Raw genomic sequence first — 18,232 nt, forward strand, 5'->3', positions numbered from 1 at the left:
GTCGAGGCACCTTTACTTAATTTAACTTGGGGCCTGGAACCGCAGGGTCAATCTTGAATAGCTGGCTGGCTTGGACCTCGGAGCCCCAGCGTCTATCCCAAATAGCCAGCCAACTTGAGCCCCGGAGCCCCAGGGTCAGTCCCTAATAGCCAGCTGAATTGGGCACTGGAGGCCCTCTGGGCAGCCGCCTGCCGCCGGTCTCTGGCTCGGTGCCGAGAAGCTTTGGCTGCCCGTTGGTTTGGTTTATAAAATTCTTGTGTGGGCTTTGTTGCATCCACTGCCCCGGTGGGAGAAGCAACGTGGCTCAGTGGAAGGAGCCCGGGCTTGGGAGTCAGAGGGCGTGGGTTTTAATCCCGACTCCGTCACTTGTCAGCTGTGTGACCATGGGCAAGTCACTTCACTTCTCTGTGCCTCAGTTACCCCATCTGTAAAATGGGGATTAAGACTGAGCCCCACGTGGGACAACCTGATCACCTTGTATCTACCCCAGTGTTTGGCACATAGTAAGCACTTAACAAATACCAACATTATTATTACCACGCCAGGTGGGGGCAACAGAGGGTGCCAGTGGCCCTGGGCCAACCACCGGCCTGTAAAGTCTCGAGGCCTAAGGATCAGCTGCCATTTACGGTGAGGAAGAGAGAGCCCACAGTGAGGTATCTGAAACCTCTTAGCCAAATCTTGGGGTTTGGTTTGGGTGGGCTCAGGCTTACTCGTTTGCCTCTCTTATGGGTCCAGGCATTGCGGGACAGGCCTGGGTTTGTGAAGCAGGCCAAACGTGGAGGCTGCCTTTTTTAGTGGGTCTCGGAAACCTCCTGTAATTCGTAACAATCCATTTTGAAGCAAGACTGGTCAGCCAACTGGCCAGTCAGTCAGTCGTATTTACTGAGCACTTGGTGTGTGCAGAGCACTGTACTAAGTACTTGGGAGAGCATAACAGACACATTTTGGGCCCACAGGGAGCTTACCATCTAGATGGGGAGACAGATGTTAATATAACACAGCGTAGTGGATAGAGCACGAGCCTGGGAGTCAGAAAGTCATGGGTTCTACTCCCAGTTGTGCCAGCTTGTCTCCTGTGGCTTTGGGCAAGTCACTTCACTTCTCTGTGCTTCAGTTACCTCATCTGTAAAATGAGGGTTGAGACTGTGAGCCCCATGTGGGACAGGAATTGTGTCCAACACAATTTGTATCCACCCCAGCGCTTAATACCATGCCTGCCACCTAGTAATCGCTTAAAAAATACCCCAATTATTATTGTAAAAGAATAAAATTACAGATATGTACATAAGTGCTCTGGGGCTTGGGTGGGGGGGATGAATAAAGGGAGCAAGTCAAGGTGGCGCAGAAGGAGGTGGGAGAAGAGGATCGGGGGGCTTAGGGAAGGCCTCTTGCAGGAGCCGGACCTTCAGTGAGGCTTTGAAGATGGGGAGGGTCATTGTCAGATATGAAGAAGGAGGGAGTTCCAGCTCAGAGGCAGAATGTGGGCCAGAGGTCGCGGTAGGAGAGTAGCGAGCTGAGGTAGGAAGGGATAAGGTGATTGAGTGCTTTAAAAGCCGATGGTAGGAGTTTTTGTTTGATGCCGAGGTGGATGGGCGACCACTGGAGGTTCTTGAGGAGTGGGGAAACATGGCCTGAGCGTTTTTGTAGAAGAATAATGCAGGCAGCAGAGTGAAGTATGGACTGGAGTTGGGGGGAGACGGGAAGTAGCGAGGTCAGCAAGGAGGTTGATACAGTAATCAAGGTGGGATAGAAACACTTAGTGCTTATCCTATCCTGCCTTGACCATAGCATCAGCCTGCTCACTTATCTCCCTCTATCCTGTGTCTCCCCATTCCAGTCCATAATTCACTTTGCTGCCCGGATTATATTTCTAAGAAACCGTTCAGTCCGCGTCTCCCTACTCAAAAACTTCCAGTGGTCACCTATCCGCGTCTGCGTCCAACAGAAACTCCTTGCCATTGGTTTTAAGCTACTCAGTCAGCTCACCCCTTCTATTTTTGCTGATCTTCTACTCCAACCCAGCCTGCACCCTTTGCTCCTCTAACACCAACTTACTCACTGTACCTCGATTGTGTCGTTTTCATCACCGATCCCTTGCTCATGTCCTCCTTCTGACCTGAACTCCTTCCCCCTTCAAATATGACAGATCACCGCTGTCCTCATCCTCAAAGCCTTTTTAAAATCACATCTCCTCCAAGAGGCCTTCCCCAACGAAACCTTCATTTTCCCTACTCCCTCTCCCTACTGTGTTGCCTGTGTACTTGGATCTGTGCCTTCCAAGCATTTGCTATCCGCCCCACAGCACTTGAGGACATATTGTTATACCATGCCACCTCCCCTATCTCTAATTGATTTTAGTGTCTGTCTTCCCATATAGACTGTAAGCTCTTTGTGGACAGGGACCACGTCTACCAACTTGATTGCGCTGTACTCTCCCAAGCGTTTAGTACAGGGCGCTGCACACAAGTAAGGGCTCAATAAATACCATTGATCGAAAAGACTCATAGCGAGTTCTCGATTCACATTTCGAAGACTCGGACTGGTGCGGCAGTCTGAGCCGACTCCCCATCTCTCCGCCATGCTCCTCCTACCCGCTCCCATGGGGTGAGCGAGGGTTTCGACCAAGAGCACATTTAGATGTATGTGGAGGAAGCAGCCCACAGACATCCCAGTCCCAATGGTAAAGGGAGGAGGGTGGTGGGTGGCCGCGTGCAGAGGCGGAACTTGTTGGTGACCTCCTTCATATCTTCCTAGGTTGGCAACATCGGTAGGTGTGTCCTCTCATGCTTGTCCTCTCATGCTTCCTCCCGTGCCCCTCTTCCTCATTCCTCTCTTTTCTCCTGCCCGGGGAGCGGGGCCAGGGGGTAAGAAGGGGAACCTCCAAGGTTCTCGTGGGTTTCTTCAAATTCCAAAAAAAGTGGAATATATGTGAGGAAAGGTAAAGTGAGAGTAGAATTTGAGTTTTCCGAGAGAGGCATCTGCTTATATTCTGTCTATCCCAGTGCTTAATGCATTGCTTGGCACATAGTGACACACTTAACCAGTATCTTAATATTATTAGGTAGTAATGATGAGGTCAAAGAAAGAAAACACCTTTTCTTTTTCAACATCACTTGCTAATTTGAAGTAGTTACTAATTGCAAAGTTTTCTCTTCTGATGGCTACAGTGGTATTTTTAAACTGTTATTTTTATCCTCAAAACAATACAATTGTGGCACAACTACTTCAGCTGTGCTCACTGAACTCAGAGCAGGGAGCTGCCAAAGTCCCTACACCTTCCCTGTTGTTCTTTTGAAATTCAATAAAAGATTCTATACAACACCCTACCTAGTATCCTTTTTTGGACCAGGGGTTTTCCAGTGTCGTCAAGCGTTCTAGTGAAGAATGGATGAGCAAGCTTGGTGGAATCATACAGGGGCTGGCAGGGTAACCTGCAGTCTTTACCAGATTAAGTCTTCTCTTTGGGGAGTCTTCAGTTTTCTCCCAGTACAATCCAGATTTACCTATGTGGGGTATCTCGATGTTTTTTCTAAACCCACAGATGATTTGATTCCCAGATGGGTGTGCATGGATTGATTTGTCAAAACAAGCCATAAAAAGAAGGGAAACAACGATGAATCTAGTTCCTATAGAGAAAAAATAAAGGGGAAATCTTTTCATCTTTGGAAGTAGTAATAGAATTAAGTGCTTGTTGTGTGCAGAGTTCTCTAGTAAGCACAGGGAAAGAGTACACAGGTGGGAGTGAGAATAAGTCTTAGCTCTGATTTGCATAGGTTTTAAAAGATGGTCACTTACGGGTCTAGAAAGCCAGCATCTCAACTCCAGAAGGACATCTAAGGGTGGAAACCAGTTTTTTCATTTTTCACCTTAAAGCCCCGAGGAGGTTCACTTGCTGTGATTAGGGGGAAGGTTAGTGGGGAGTGATGAGAACTGTCTCTCATCCTACAACTGTTTACAAGCCCCCCCTCTGCTCCTCGACCACGAGACCCCCCTCTAGTCTGTAAACTGGTTGTGGGCAGGGAACGTGCCTGCTAACGCTGTGGAATTGTACTCTCTCAAGTGCTTAGTACAGTGCTCTGCACATAGTAAGCGTTGAGTAACTACCATTGATTGAGAACCAACTTTTCTGCCCCTCTCCTGGGCGGCTGGAAAAAGCCCCCAGCTCAAATGAAAAGTGCACCTTACTGGCACCCGCTACTGTTCCCACCAGCAATGATCCGATCTGTGGCCTGTACCAATGAAATGGATTAACCCTGCTATGGAAATAAAGACAGATATGATACAGGCTGACATACTGACTTTTGAAATGCAGGTTTGGAATAAATGCCGCTTTGCTAAGTATTTTATGCTCTCAGGAAAATTACTCGTGGAAGCTGCTAAAACTTATTTCATATCTCAAAAATCATAACAGTTGCTAAGGTGTCTTGCACTTATTTTTGAATAAAACATAAGACCATTACAGTGTTTTTGCCAAGCTTAGACAATAAAATTTAAACCATCATCTTGCTTAAAAAATAGGGAATACTGGCTGATTATTCAGTTTGCATTAGAAGGGGAAGCTATTTTATTTTGAAGATTCATGAGTCTATTGATACCATCTCTTGCTGATGGGCAGTTCCATTTTATAATCCATATGGGTATGTTAAGTGCAAAAGTCTATAGCAGTAGTTAGTCTTAGGTATTTCAGTCCTTGGCTATTCACCGTTATGGCCCAAAAATCTTCATCCAGTTTTTGAGACTTCAGTTCCGTAAACTCTTCATAATTTTCAAATTCCACCCTGGATAATATAGAGGCAAAAGAATGGAACTCCCCAGCCTCCTCTCAGCCTCCCCCGCCCCCAGCTCCTCTCCTTGCACATTATTGGCTGATTCAAAACATTCCAGTTCACCTTCCGACAATTTGGAATCACTGTTCCTTCATCCAGTTTAAGTAAGCTTCGGGAAGTCGTGGCGTGCCTAGGTCAAGTGAGGTCAGGAAGAGTCTGAAACGCTGGACTAGAGCTTGGCTACACCACTTCGGTTTCACGTTTCCGAATGCTGCCCATCATGGTTCGGAGGGGGCCAGGCTCGTCTTCCAAGTCTTTGACGGTTTTGTTTTTCACGCAGCAGCAGCAGTCAAGCAACTCGTATAGGAAAGCCAGCACCACTAGGGACACGACTGTCAATATAAACAGGAGCAGAATGACAAAGCATGCAGTGTTCCAATTGTCATGGAAAGGGTAAATCTTTTGCACTTGAAAGCCAAAGTACTGGTAGAAGGATAAAGTCTCATTCCAGTGGTGAGCGCTCAGGGATTCCATTCCACTTCCGATTGCTTCAAGGGATCTAGAGAGAAAAAATGGGAAAGGGGAAGCTGAAAGGAGCAGGGTAGATGCTTCTCCCTCGCACCACCAACCCATCAGAATCTCCCAGCCCTGCCATAGTGGATGCATGCGGGGACCCCTTTGGTCCCCGGGTCACTTGATTTTCCGGGCGTCTGTAACCAGGAACGTTTAAAGCTGGGCTGCTACCTGGTTGCAACTGCCAAAATCCTAATTCAGCTGTGTCAGTCGAAATTTGGAGCGTCTCTTGAGGGCTGGGGACACCAACCCAGGTTCACTTCACAGTTTACGGCCTGAAAGAAAAGAATAGCAAACAGTCAGAGTTAGGCATCGGGTGGCAAAGAGTAAACAACGACTAGATTCTATCAAAAGAAGAGTATTAGTAGTAATAATAATGATGATGGCAGCGTTCATTAAGCACTATTTGCTAAGTGCCACAGTGGAGTTCTCTGTTGATGATCAGGTTGGGGCCAGTCCCCATCCCACAGAGGGGACCAGGCTATGCGGGACTTTCAGTCTAAGAGAGAGGGAGAAAGGAGAGTGAGCTTCCCGCTGCTCACCCCACATAAACCCCCTATCATCATAAAATAGCCTAGAGAACTTGCCCCTCACAGAATCGCTTTCTGATTCTTGAATTTCACCTCCTAGCACCCCCATGCCTGATGCCCAAATGTCCACTAGGCCGTCAATCTGAAAATCCACTCTTGTGCTACCCAGAGTTCAGGCCCCGACCCATCAGTCTGAGGGAGTTGTCCAGCGCCCCAATTCCAGGTCCTCACTGATCAATTTCAGAGAGATTTGGCCTAGGGCCCCTCTGCTGTCTGACTCCTTGTCCAGCGACTCTCCCCACCCCCATCCCCCTCTGCCTGTCAGCACTGGCCACCTCCCTGCCAGATCCAGTTAGGCATATATCTGGCCGCTCCCTTAGCTCCCATGGCCCTCCCCATCCTCTAAGGTCCTAAAGCCCTTCCTCCTCTAGAAAGCCTTCTCTTTCCAGTTTTCTCCCGCACCCTCGATGGGCCCACCCACGGCCACCCGCCAGGTGTTTGGCTGTTTCATCCCGACACATGTACGCTCCTCTTTGTTCTGGCTTTGTTCTTCCTCCTAACGCTGCTACTGCTCCATCTCTGCTTGCTTTCTGCCAGTCCTCACCATCAGATTGGAAGCTCCAGGCACACGTGTCTTGTTCCGGTGGTTTATCTGGAAGTGCTGAAATGGCAATTTTAGGACACTGCGGGAGATGGGGTGGGGAGATGAGAAATTAATCAGGAAAGGCCTCCTGGAGATGTGAGTTCAGAAAGGCTTTGAAGAAGGAGAGAGTCATGATCTGCCAGATGTGAAGGTGAAGGGAGTTCCAGGCACAGGGAGGGCGGGAGCAACAAATCAGCCGAGAGATGAGAACGAAAGATGGCGAGGCTTGAGATGGATGAAGCATACGAGGTGGAGTGGAGTGGGAGGAGAGCCAGGATACACCTTTCGTTCCTCCTTTCCTCTATCTCACTGATTGCTTGATGATGAATTCATTCAGTGATGACTGAGAGCCTGCTGTGTGCGGAGCCCTGGACTGCGAGTGCTTGGGAAAGTGCAGTCGAATCATTCATTCATTCATTCATTCAATAGTATTTATTGAGCGCTTACTATGTGCAGAGCACTGTACTAAGCACTGTGTACTAAGCAAGAGACAAGGACTTCATCTAATGGAAGAAGGCAGGCAGATGGGCAAACACTGGATTCAGAAAGTGAAACAAGTGTAGATACAACAAGAGCTTGGGGGGCAGGTAGGCTTTCAGGATCCTTGGACAGGAGTTGGAGGCAGGAGAGTCAAGAGCAGGCGGCCTCGATCATCACTATGGAGCCCATTGCTGCCCTTCTGGATCTCTGTCCAGGTCATCTGACCCCTGGCTGGGCCACAAGCCCAGAGGGAGACTGAGAGGTCACTGCAGTTGAGGTTGTGAATTGGGCTCAATTGTACGCACTTCCTCCTAGCTTTTATTATTAAAAATAATGACAATAATAATAATTGTGGTATTTGTTGAGCACTATGTGCCAAGCACCGTACTAAGCGTGGGGGTGGATACAAGCAGGTTGGGTTGGTAAAAGTCCTTGTCCCACGTGGGGCTCACGGTTTCAATCCTCATTTTAAAGATGAGGTAACAGGCACAGAGAAGTAAAGTAACACAGGTCACACAGCAGACAAGTGGCAGATCTGGGATTAGAACCCGTGACCTTCTGACTCCCAGGCCCTATCCACTACGCCATGCGGCTTCTATACTATGACATGCTGCTTCTACTCTTGCTGTGTAGTAGAGTGTTCTGCACACAAGAAGTGTTCAGTAAACACCACTGATTGATTGGTAGGTAAGGAATAAACACGTGTAGCAACATTACTTCATTGGCTAACAGGGAATTTTTTAAAACTTGGACTTTGCTTGTATTTTAGAGTATTGTTAGGACTCTGAATGGTCATAGTGCAGTGAGTAAACTATGCCATGTATCATTTTAAGTCTGTGACAGTATTCACGTGTAAAACAGTTGTTAAAAAAGGACACTTATGTAAAGTGGTGTAAAAAACAGCATGCATCCTACAGCAGTGACCACACTGGGTGTGCTTTAATGAAGAGAAGGGTTCTATTTAATAATAACAATAATGGTATTTGTTGAGCGCTTACTGTGTGGCAAGCACTGTTCTAAGCGCTAGGGTAGATACAAGGTAATCAGGTTGTCCCACGTGGGGCTCACAGTCTTAATCCTCATTTTACAGATGAGGTAAATGAGGCACAGAGAAGTTAAGTAACTTGCTCAAAGTCACACAGTGGTTAAGTGGCAGATCCAGGATTAGAACCCAGGATCTCTGTCTCCCAAGCCCATGCTCTACCCCAGTGCTTAGAACAGTGCTCGGCACATAGTAAGCGCTTAGCAAATACCAATATTATTATTAATATTACTACTGGATAGTATTTTCCACTTCCAAGAGTTTAGTCCAGGGCTGTGCCCACAGTAAGCACTTGATTACTACTGTTGATTGAAATGGTTACTCTAATTTGACTATTCCAGTTGTACCTATTTGTATTTTTGTCTTCCCCATCTGAGTGAAAGCTCCTGTGGCCAAGGGTCGCTTTGTTATTCTGTACTTCCTGGACACCTTGTGTCCTGCACTGCACTCAGCGGGTGCTCAATAAATGCTACTACAATGACTTACTGGTTCAGAAAGAAATACAAACTACTCACAGTCAGGAATACAAATGGTCGCCACCTCAAGTGAGGAAGTGAAAATCTCATTTATGCAAAATCACACATAGAGGTGTCATTTAGAAGGAAAACCTGTAGTGATGGTGACAGCGACCATTTACGAGCTATATATGGACCTACGGATTTAGTGGAAAGAGTTCGGGACTGGGAGTCAGGAGACTGGGTTTTAGTCTCACCTAGACTTTGTGTTGTGTGACTTTTTGGGGTCTCAGTGTCCTCTTCCATAGAATGGGGATAAAATAAGCTCTTAGGTTTGGAACCCCTGGAGGACCCGAATGTGTCCAATCCGAATGTCTTCTATGTCTGTATCTTGTACCTGTGATCAGGGTGGATGGCACGCAGTAGGTGCTTAGTGATCTCCACCCAGTGCCAAGGGTCGAGCATTTGCTCTTCTGCCAGCCTTGAGCCCTCTTTGAACAGATCGGAGGATGTAAAAGGCCGACCTTGCTCTGGAGTGCCTCTTCTTCCCTAAAGAAAGACTCCTCCACTAAAATCTCAAACTGTACAATTTTTGTGTCTGAGGAAGAAAGAAAAATAATGTCAGAGATTCCACGTGGTATTCTTAAAGAGTAAGCCTCCAGATTCACTCTTTTCTATGTTAAATTTTAGATTACCTGTTCACGAAAATCATAGGGATTTCAGCTTGATGGGTAGGGGTCGGGAGGGATGGGGGAATCTTTTCTCCAAAGACCAGATTACCTAAATGATATGCTGGGAATCCCAGCCCGTTATTTTAACGATTGAGGTAGAATTTCTCACCCTCCAGCGATCCCAGTGGATCGTTGCGAAAAGTCCAATGAGTTACATTGGAAATGACAAAGGGTAGTGTACAGGCTAATGTTAGCATTAAGACTTAGAAAATGATTTGACCCTCAGTTAGTTTAGAGGTGGAAGAAGCAGCTCTCATTGAAAACTGGTGATTTAGTTCTGGCAAGGTAAGATGTTTAGCCCTGGGGGGACAGAATTTACCATTCTGACATTTCAAAACCAAATTAGGATTCCAATATTCAGTGGATGTATTTAATCAATCAATGGTATTTACTGATCAGAGTTAGAATACAGTAGAGTTAGCCTACCATTGACAAATTGACTGACTGACCCAAATTTGGGCAGCTTGTCGAGTGTCAGGGGAAGAGAGTCTTCTGATCTTGTAGGGGCATTTCTACCAATCAATGGTATTTATTGAGCACTTACTGCATGCAGAGCACTGGACTGAGTGAGCAATTAGGAGTGTACAGTACAACAGAGTTTATAGATTTAGTCCCTGCCCACAAGGAGTTTATGGACTAGAGGGGGAAACAGACATTAATAAAAAGACATTATGGCTATGTATCTAAGTGCTATAGGGCTGAGGGTGGGGTGACTATCAAGTGCTTAAATGGTACAGATCTAATCCCATGGGCGACGCAGAAGCGAAAGGGAGTAGGAGGAAAGAAGTTTAATTAGGAAACGACTCTTGGAGGAGATGTGACAGTAATAAGGCTTCAAAGATGGGGAGAGTGGTGGTCTGTTGTATATGGAGGGGGGTGGGAGTTCCAGGTCAGAGAGAGGACATGGGAAAGGGATCAGCAGTGAGACAGACTGTGAGCCCGTTGTGAGAGGGATTGTCTCTATTTGTTGCCCAGTTGCTTTCCAAGTGCTTAGTACAGGGCTCTGCACACATTAAGTGCTCAATAAATACGATTGTATGAATGAATAGACAATATCTAGGCCACAGTGAGCAATCTGGTGCTAGAGGAGCAGAATGTGTGGACCGAGGTAAGGTAAGAGGGAGCCAGCTGATTTAGTGCTTCAAAGCTGGTGGTGAGAAGTTTGATTCCGAGGTGGCTGGGCAACCAGTGGAAATTCTTCAGGAGTGGAGAGACGTGGACTGAGCTTTCTTTAGAAGAATCATCCAGACAGCAGAGTGAAGTATGGACTGGAATTGGGGACAGACAGGAGACAGGGAGGTCAGCGAGGAGGCTGATGCAGTGATCAAGGCATGATAGGATAAGTGCTTGGCTCGACATAGAAGCAATTTGGATGCAGAGGAAAGGGTGGGTTTTAGCGATGTTATAAAGATAAAACTAACAGGACTTGGTGACAGACTGACTTATGTGGATTGATTAAGAAATATGAGTCGAAGCTAGTGCCAGGATTCCAGGGCTTGTGACACGGGGTGGATAGTGATGTTGTCTACAGTGATGGGAAAGACAGGAAGAACAGGGTTTGGGTGGGGAGATGAAGAGTTTTATTTTGGACATGTTTAGCTTGAGGTATCAGTGGGTCATCCAGAGAGAGATGTCCTGAAGGTAAGAGGAAATGTTATGCTGCAGAGATGAAGAGAGGTCAGAGGTGGAGAGGTTGATTGGAGAATCACCCACATAGAGATGGTAGTCGAAGCTAAGAGAGCAAATGAGTTCTCCAAGGGAGTGGGTGTAGTTGGAGAATAATCAGGGACCCAGAACTGAGCCGTGAAGGACCCCCACTGTCAAGGGGTCGGAGGCAGAGGAGGAGCTTACCAAAGAGACTGAGAATGAGCGGCCAGAGAGATTGGCAGAGAAGCAGAGAACAGTGTCCGTGAAGCCAAGGTTGGATAGTGTTTCCAGGAGAAGGGGGCAGTCCACAATGTCAAAGGCAGAGGATAGGTTGAGGAGGATTAAGATGGAGTAGAGGCCATTGGATTTGGCAGTTTCTGTGGAGTGAAAGGGGCATAAAGCTGATTGGAGAAGCAGCGTGGGCCTGGCAGTCAGAGGACCTGAGTTCTAATCCCGGCTCTGCCATTTGTTGGCTATGTGACTTTGGGCAAGTCATTTAACTTATTGGTGCCTCTGTCACCTCATCTGTAAAATGGGGATTCAATACCTGCTCTCTCTCCTACTATGACTGTGAGCTTCATGTGGGACCTGATTATCTTGTATCTACCCCAGCACTTAGTACGGTGTTTGGCACATAGTAAGCGCTTAACAAATACTACTACTACTATTATTATCATTATTATTATTATGAAGGGGAGCAAGGAAAGAATTAGAGGAGAGGAAGTGGAGAAAGCAGGTATGGACAGCTTGCTCAAGGAATTTGGAAAGGCATGGTAGGAAGGAGAAGGAGCGATAACTGGAGGGAACCTTAGGGTCAAGGGAAGGTTTTTTTAGGACTGGGGAGACATGAGCGTGTTTGAAACAAGAGGGGAAGAAGCCACTGGAAAATGAACAGCTGAAGATGGTGGTCAGGGAGGGGAGAAGGGAGAGGGTAGGGTCAGAGACGCAGGTGGACAGAATAGATTTTGCGAGGAGGCGAGAGGTCTCCTCTTGAGATGCTGCTGGGAAAATTGGGAGAGTGGCTCTACCCAGAACCTGGAATATAAGAGCAATTTTTTCATCTGAAGAGAAGCAGCTTGGCTTAATGGAAAGAGCATGGACTTAGGAGTCAGGGGACGAAGGTTCTAATCCCAGCTCTGCCACTTGTCTGCTATGTGACCTTGGGCAAGTCACTTCACTTCTCTGGGCCTCAGTGACCTCATTTGGAAAATGGGGATTAAGACTATGAGCCCCACATGGGACAACCTGATCACCTTGTAACTACCTCAACGTTTAGAACAGTGCTTGGCACATCATAAGTGCTTAATAAATACCATTATTATTATTATTAATAATAAGATAAAGGGTGTCCTGAGATGGGACCTTCTGCTGCCACCCTCCAAGTGTCAGGTGCCCGCCTCCTGGGTAACAGACCCACTGGTGACCTGGAGCAAGGTGTAGAGTTACTGTAGGCTCAGGGGGTCATCAGATCTATCATGGCTGCCTTGCAGATATTGCTGCTGTTGGGAAAAATATCTTCCTCCAAAGAGTCAAAATCCAATGAGAGCCTTATTCATTAAGCAGATGGCTACAGGAGCTGTTAACACACTCTTGCCAGCTGAGGCAAGGCAGAAGTGGAATCTGAGGGAGGATTTTTGAGCATATTTTCATCCTTGAACACGAAGGGCAGCTGCCAGCCATCTATGTAGCAGCAGGGCCTAGTGGAAAGAGCATGGGTCTGGGAGTCAGAGGACCTGGGTTTTAATCTCAGCTCCACCACTTATCAGCTGTGCATTACCTTGGGCAAGTCACTTCACCTCCCTGCGCCCCAGTTCCCACATCTGCAGAATGGGGATTCAATACCTGTTCTCCCTCCTACTTAGATCGTGAGGGCCACGTAGGACCTGATTATCTTGCGTTCAGAGCCTGGTGCTTAGTACAGTGCTTGGCATATAATAAGTGCTTAACAAATGCCGGAATTATTATTATTATCCTCATGTACAAACATAAATAAGATTGTCTATCTGCCGAAGGTAACCCTACGGGCTTGAATAAATTAGTAAGCAATTTTGCCTACCGATTCTAATTGTTTTAAATATCAGAGCAAACTGAGGCTTATACTGATCGATAAAAGTGACTCAGACCCTAAAAAAGCTGAGGTATCCCTTTACCTCAATTCCGTAATTGGGCCCTGGACACACCTTTTTGTTAAAATCACTTAGCACAAGAATATTTTGCACTGGGGCCAAGGATCAGCTTGAGAACTATAGCTTGCCAATTTCTAGATGCTTTGAGTCGGTGTTACCGTCCTCAAAATGTGCTAAAGGAAGGAGTTTTACTTAATAATAATACGTGGTATCGGTTAAGCTTAATTAATGTGAACAAGGAATGGAGTACTTAACAATATCCCATTCTTTGGGTTTAAAAATTAAAAGGTACCTCTGGTGATCATTTCGATTGGGTGTTAGCTAAGTCTTAAAATCCGTAAGTCATCCGTTAGGCTATCAGACTGTACAGCACTTTAATACTTTTTTTTTTTTTACATTTTTCAGTCAGTATGATGTAAAACGACGGTTTTCATTTTCTCGGTCATTTGACTTAGGTCGTTAAGAAATCTTTCTAGAGCTCTCGGAGGTTTTTACTGCTTTTGGGTGGTGATGGGATTTATACCGAACAGGAAGGCGTTCGCCCTCGTTTCAGTCTAGATTTTTCTTTTTTAAAAAAAACCCCAAATCTTGGTCAGGATGGCCACGACTGCTGAAATAAAATCTCCTGCTGCAGAAAATGAAATGACTGGCCAATGAGCCCTCATCTAATGCATTTTCGTTGACTGCCCAGAAGCCGGGGGAGGAGGGGGAGGATGAGTTCTCTAAAAAAAAAAAAAAAAGGCCCGATCATCAATTTTTCATCGACGCGGGGACGGTAGGAGAGGGCTGGGCTTGGGAGGCCGCCCCCAGGCAGCCGAAGGTGTTGGGGGGAATGAAAATCCTACATCACCGCGCCACGATAGCCATCTCTCGGGGGTTTGGGGGGCAGAAGGCGCCTAGGATGGTGCTCTGCACATAGTAAGCGCTCAGTAAATGCTACTGAAATCAATGCCCTAGGAGAAACACCGTCCCCAACCCAGTGTTTCGGAAGGTAAGAAGGAATCTTAAGCAAGCTTACCTCTGGGCTGCAAGGAGGAGGCTGCACCGGCGTGGCTCAGCTGGGTTTGCGCTGCAGCCGCTCTCTCTCTCTCTCTCTCTCGCTCTGCCATCCCTCTCTCTCTCTTTTTCCCCCCCCCGCCCCCCCCGCTAGATGGAGCTGGGCCGCCATTGGCCGGGCCGCAGTGTCGTCATCGCCCGGGCCGCAGCGCGCCCTCTGCAGGCCGTCCTCCCTCGGCGTCCGCCCCGCCCCGCCCCTTCTTGGCGCCCGGCGCCCCCTCCAGGCGGACGACAGAAGCTGCCCGCATCCCGCCGCCCACCAGGAGGTGGGGGGGAGGAGTGAGAGAGAGAGAACGAAACGCATTCCCTGCCCACGAGGACCTTACAGATTAATATAAATGAATGTTTCATTCATTCCATTGTATTCATTGAGCGCTCACTATGGCAGAGCACTGTACTAAGCGCTTGGAATGGACAATTCGCTATCAGACAGAGACAGTCCCGGGCCAATGATGGGCTCACAGTCTAAACGGGGGAGACAGGACAAAAACAAGACAACGTAATTACGATAAATAGAATCAGGGGGATGGACACCTCATTAACAAAATAGGATAATAAAAATATAGACAAATGAGCACAGTGCTGAAGGGAGGGGAAGGGAGAGGGGGAGGAGCAGAGGGAAAGGGGGCTTTGCTGAGGGGAGGTGAAGGAGGGAAGGGGGAGGGAGCAGAGGGCGGAGGGGAGCAGAGAAGGAGCAGAGGGAAAAGGGGCAGCTCAGTCTATATGTAAAATTAATTCATAAATACATTCCTAAAAATGGATGTCTGGCCACTCATTTACCCTCACCCGTCAAGCTAGATGAACAATCCCATTCATTCAGTAGTATTTATTGAGCGCTTACTATGTGTAAAGCACCATACTAAACGCTTGAAATGGACAATTGGGCAACAGAACCCAATAACACGGCCCCCCGCCCCAGCCTTCCACCTGACGACGCCCTTTAGAAAATACAGTCAAGTGAAGCGGCGTCACTCGGTCGAAAGAGCCCGGGCTTGGGTTCTAATCCAGACTCCGCCACTTGTCAGCTGTGTGACTTTGGGCAAGCCAAGTAACTTCTCTGTGGCTCAGTTACCTCATCTGGAAAATGGGGGTGAAGACTGTGAGCCCAAATGAGACAACCTGTTGCTGAATTGTATATTCCAATTGTATATACTCTGCACATAGTAAGCGCTCAATAAATACTATTGAATGAATGAATGAATGAATGACCTGTATCTACCCCAGTGCTTAGAGTAGTGCTTGGCACATAGTAAGTGCATAGCAAATACCGTTATTATTATTATCATTACAGACCCTTAATAAAGACCAATCATTTGTTATGATTCTGTCTTTTGAACTAGAGCCACCAATGGTTTGGGCTTTTGAAAAAAATCTCAAAATCCATATAAACAAGAAAAAGTTCCCTTCAACACTCATTCATTCATTCATTCATTCAATCGTATTTATTGAGCACTTACTATGTGCAGAGCACTGTACTAAGTGCTTGGAATGTACAGTTGGGCAACAGAAACAAATCCTGCCCAATAACGGGCTCACAGTCTAAACGGGGGAACACTCATTCCCTCCTCTCTCGAAATCACTTCAGTGTCTGCCTCTCTTGCTAGATCTTAAGCTCCTTGAGGGTATGGATCCTCTGTCAATCAGTGGTATTTATTGAGTGCTTTCTGTATGCACAGCACTGCACAAAGTGCTTGGGAGAGTACAGTGCTTGGGAGAGTACAGTACAACAGGATTGGTAGACTTGTTCCCTGCCCACAAGGAGTTTGCGGTCTAGAAGGAGAGAGAGACATTAATATCAATCAATAAATTGTGGATATGTACATAAGTTCCGTGGACTGTGTGTGAGATGAATATCAAGTGCTAAAAGTATGCAGATCTAAGTGCACAGGTGACACAGAAGAGAGAGGGAGTAGGAGAAAAGAGGAGTCAGTGAGGAAGGTGTCCCGGAAGAGGTGTGATTTTAATAAGGTGGGAAGAGTGGGGTCTGACGTATATCAAGGGAGAGGGAGTTCTGGGTCAGAGGGAAGATGTGGGCAAAGAGTTGACAGTGAGATACATGAGGTCGTTCACTGGTTAGATTTGCTGTAAAACAGTGGCCGGTCCAAGGCATTCTCTTGCCCAACTGAGAATTGGCCCCCAAAAGCCCTGGCTATGGCCCTGCTTCCTGCCCCGCCTATTGGCCCACCTGCTGCCCCAGGTCTGCATTTCCGCTGTGGTTGAAAATGGGTTCCAGGCCATGATTCTGGGTTTGGACTGACTGTTGGGGAGAGCACACTTTTGCCCCTTTCCTCTGGTTCTGCAGGCCCCTCTAGGAGCTGGAATAGCTGGTTTTGTTTCCAGTTTCAGGCTCACTTTCCATCCCTCTGCCTCTAGTCAATCAATCGATCAATCAGTTCTATTTACTGAGTATTTACTGTATGCGGAGCACTGTACTAAGCACTTGGGAGCAACAGAGTTCACAGTCCAATACAACCTAGTTGGTAGATGGCATCCCTCTTCACAGGGAGCTTACATTCCCCTTAGTTATTCTTCACCAAGTATCCAGGTGAACGTTCAGCCATCTGGCTTGGCCCTATTTTGGCCAGGAGGAAGGAGAGATGCCTTTTAAACCAATTTACACCTGAGGGAAGTGGAAATTTAGGGAAGAATAAATTAATAGTATTTATTGTGCACTTCCTGCGTGCAGAGCACTGTGCTGACTGCTTAGGAGAGTTGGTTGATGGGGACCCTGCCCAAAGGGGTCTTTGATCCTTGATGATGTAGATAGAGTCTTCTGGAAGGAATCACTTGGAATCAGGTAGAGTGAGTCCACATAGTAAATACCCTTCATTGATTCACCCCAAAGTGCATTTGAGCAGGAGTGACTACTGACAAGTGGAACAGAAATCTGGAAGTTATTTTCTAGCAAGTGAAATGGGTGGAGATGATGAGGATGTTTTTACCATTGTCCTGTTTTCCGATCTTTATTTTGGAGGATTTAAGCAAATCTATTAATATGTTGATTTGGGTTGATAATTTGCCCTTTACCATTTCAGAAACATGTCTCATGTACAGAAAGGGAACTACCCTAATCTTGTAATTCATAGCTCTCTGATGGCTTGGGAAGTAATGATTCAAATTAAACAGGAGCTACTCTAAAATTGTATTTGATCATTTATTTCCTTTCTTTCTTCCCTCCAGATCACAGCAATGGATCATTTAATTTGAAAGCTCTTTCAGGAGGCTCAGGATACAAATTTGGAGTTCTTGCTAAGATTGTGAATTATATGAAGGTACCGAAGAGCTTTTCATTCTACTTTATTTTTTCCAAACTAATAATCCTAAATATAATGACTTTTCCTTTCGAGTGCTGGGGGTAAACTTAGGGTGGAATATTGAGAGGTCGTGGCTTTGTGAGTATGGGACTAAGGGGAAGAGGAGGATGAGGAAGAAAGGAAAAGGGAAAACGAAAAGGAGGGAAAAATATAAGTGGCGGGATTGGGGGGATTGGCAATGGCAGCAGGCAGATGCTGTCACCTCAGGGGTCGGAAGAGCAGGCAGCAGCAGAGACTCACTTGCTGGGGCTGGCAGTGGCTCCGGAGGACCTCCGCCCATGCTTTGTCCCTGGAGCACCTGCCATGCTGACCAAGCCATGGGGGTTGGTAGGAGGCCAGGGTATGGAGCCAGATTGAGGGCATGAGAAATACCAGAGGGCCAGACCGGATCGGATTGCTGCAGCTTACTGGCCAGGGTAACAGATAAAACCAACATCTTGGCTTACTGCCAATCAAACGGTAGTATTTATGGAGCACTTTCTGAACTAAGCTATAGTGGAGTTGGTAGACATGTTGACTCACTACAGTGAGCTTACAGTCCAGAGGCCTGTAGGTATCTAGGCCAGGACTTTCCACCCCCTTCTGACTTCAAGGGGCAGGTAGGACTGGCTAGCTATGGCTGCCCACGTTGCCCACAAAGCCAGTGAAGAGCTGTCACCCCCATGGAGCTGGGTCCCTGAAGCATCCCTACTCTTATTCCCCACAGCTGCTGTGAGTAAGATTTAGAGTCCCCAGTTGCCCTGAAATCAGGACAGTCCCTGGCTCCTTTCCCTCCGTTTGAAGCACTAGAAGAAATGAGTGGCCTGAAAATCACAGTGTAAGCATCTTCTCCCCACCGGCACCTGGCATATTCAGCCCCTCAGGGC

General features: G+C 47.0%; 2 protein-coding genes across 6 annotated transcripts in view; one reads left to right on the forward strand and one right to left on the reverse strand.

Moving 5' to 3' along the window:
* Window positions 1-18,232, forward strand: part of GTF2E2 (general transcription factor IIE subunit 2) — a 40,052-nt gene that overhangs the window by 5,120 nt on the left and 16,700 nt on the right. For all 3 annotated transcript variants that reach the window (XM_029073413.2, XM_029073415.2, XM_029073412.2), the window contains exon 3: window positions 17,233-17,324. In XM_029073413.2, the coding sequence (XP_028929246.1) occupies window positions 17,233-17,324 (92 nt within the window). The remainder of the gene's footprint in view (window positions 1-17,232; window positions 17,325-18,232) is intronic.
* SMIM18 (small integral membrane protein 18) lies at window positions 4,330-14,115 on the reverse strand. Of its 3 annotated transcripts, none has more exons than XM_029073418.2 (4): window positions 14,015-14,108; window positions 6,477-6,533; window positions 5,514-5,617; window positions 4,330-5,328 (listed from the first exon to the last, which is right to left on the reverse strand). In XM_029073418.2, the coding sequence occupies exon 4, from the start codon at window positions 5,301-5,303 to the stop codon at window positions 5,010-5,012; it is 294 nt and encodes a 97-aa protein (XP_028929251.1). In that variant the 5' UTR covers window positions 5,304-5,328; window positions 5,514-5,617; window positions 6,477-6,533; window positions 14,015-14,108; the 3' UTR covers window positions 4,330-5,009. The 3 variants fall into 3 exon arrangements, with proteins under 3 accessions (XP_028929251.1, XP_028929250.1, XP_028929249.1); XM_029073417.2 differs by having other exon boundaries at window positions 6,477-6,555; XM_029073416.2 differs by lacking the exon at window positions 6,477-6,533 and having other exon boundaries at window positions 14,015-14,115.

Source organism: Ornithorhynchus anatinus, chromosome 10 (assembly GCF_004115215.2).
Source record: "Ornithorhynchus anatinus isolate Pmale09 chromosome 10, mOrnAna1.pri.v4, whole genome shotgun sequence".
In the NCBI taxonomy this organism is placed as follows: Eukaryota; Metazoa; Chordata; class Mammalia; order Monotremata; family Ornithorhynchidae; genus Ornithorhynchus; species Ornithorhynchus anatinus.

What these genes read in the sequence shown, in the direction of transcription:
- SMIM18 (XM_029073416.2), bottom strand. Translation starts at nt 5,303, where the DNA reads ATGGAATCCCTGAGCGCTCACCACTGGAATGAGACTTTATCCTTCTAC.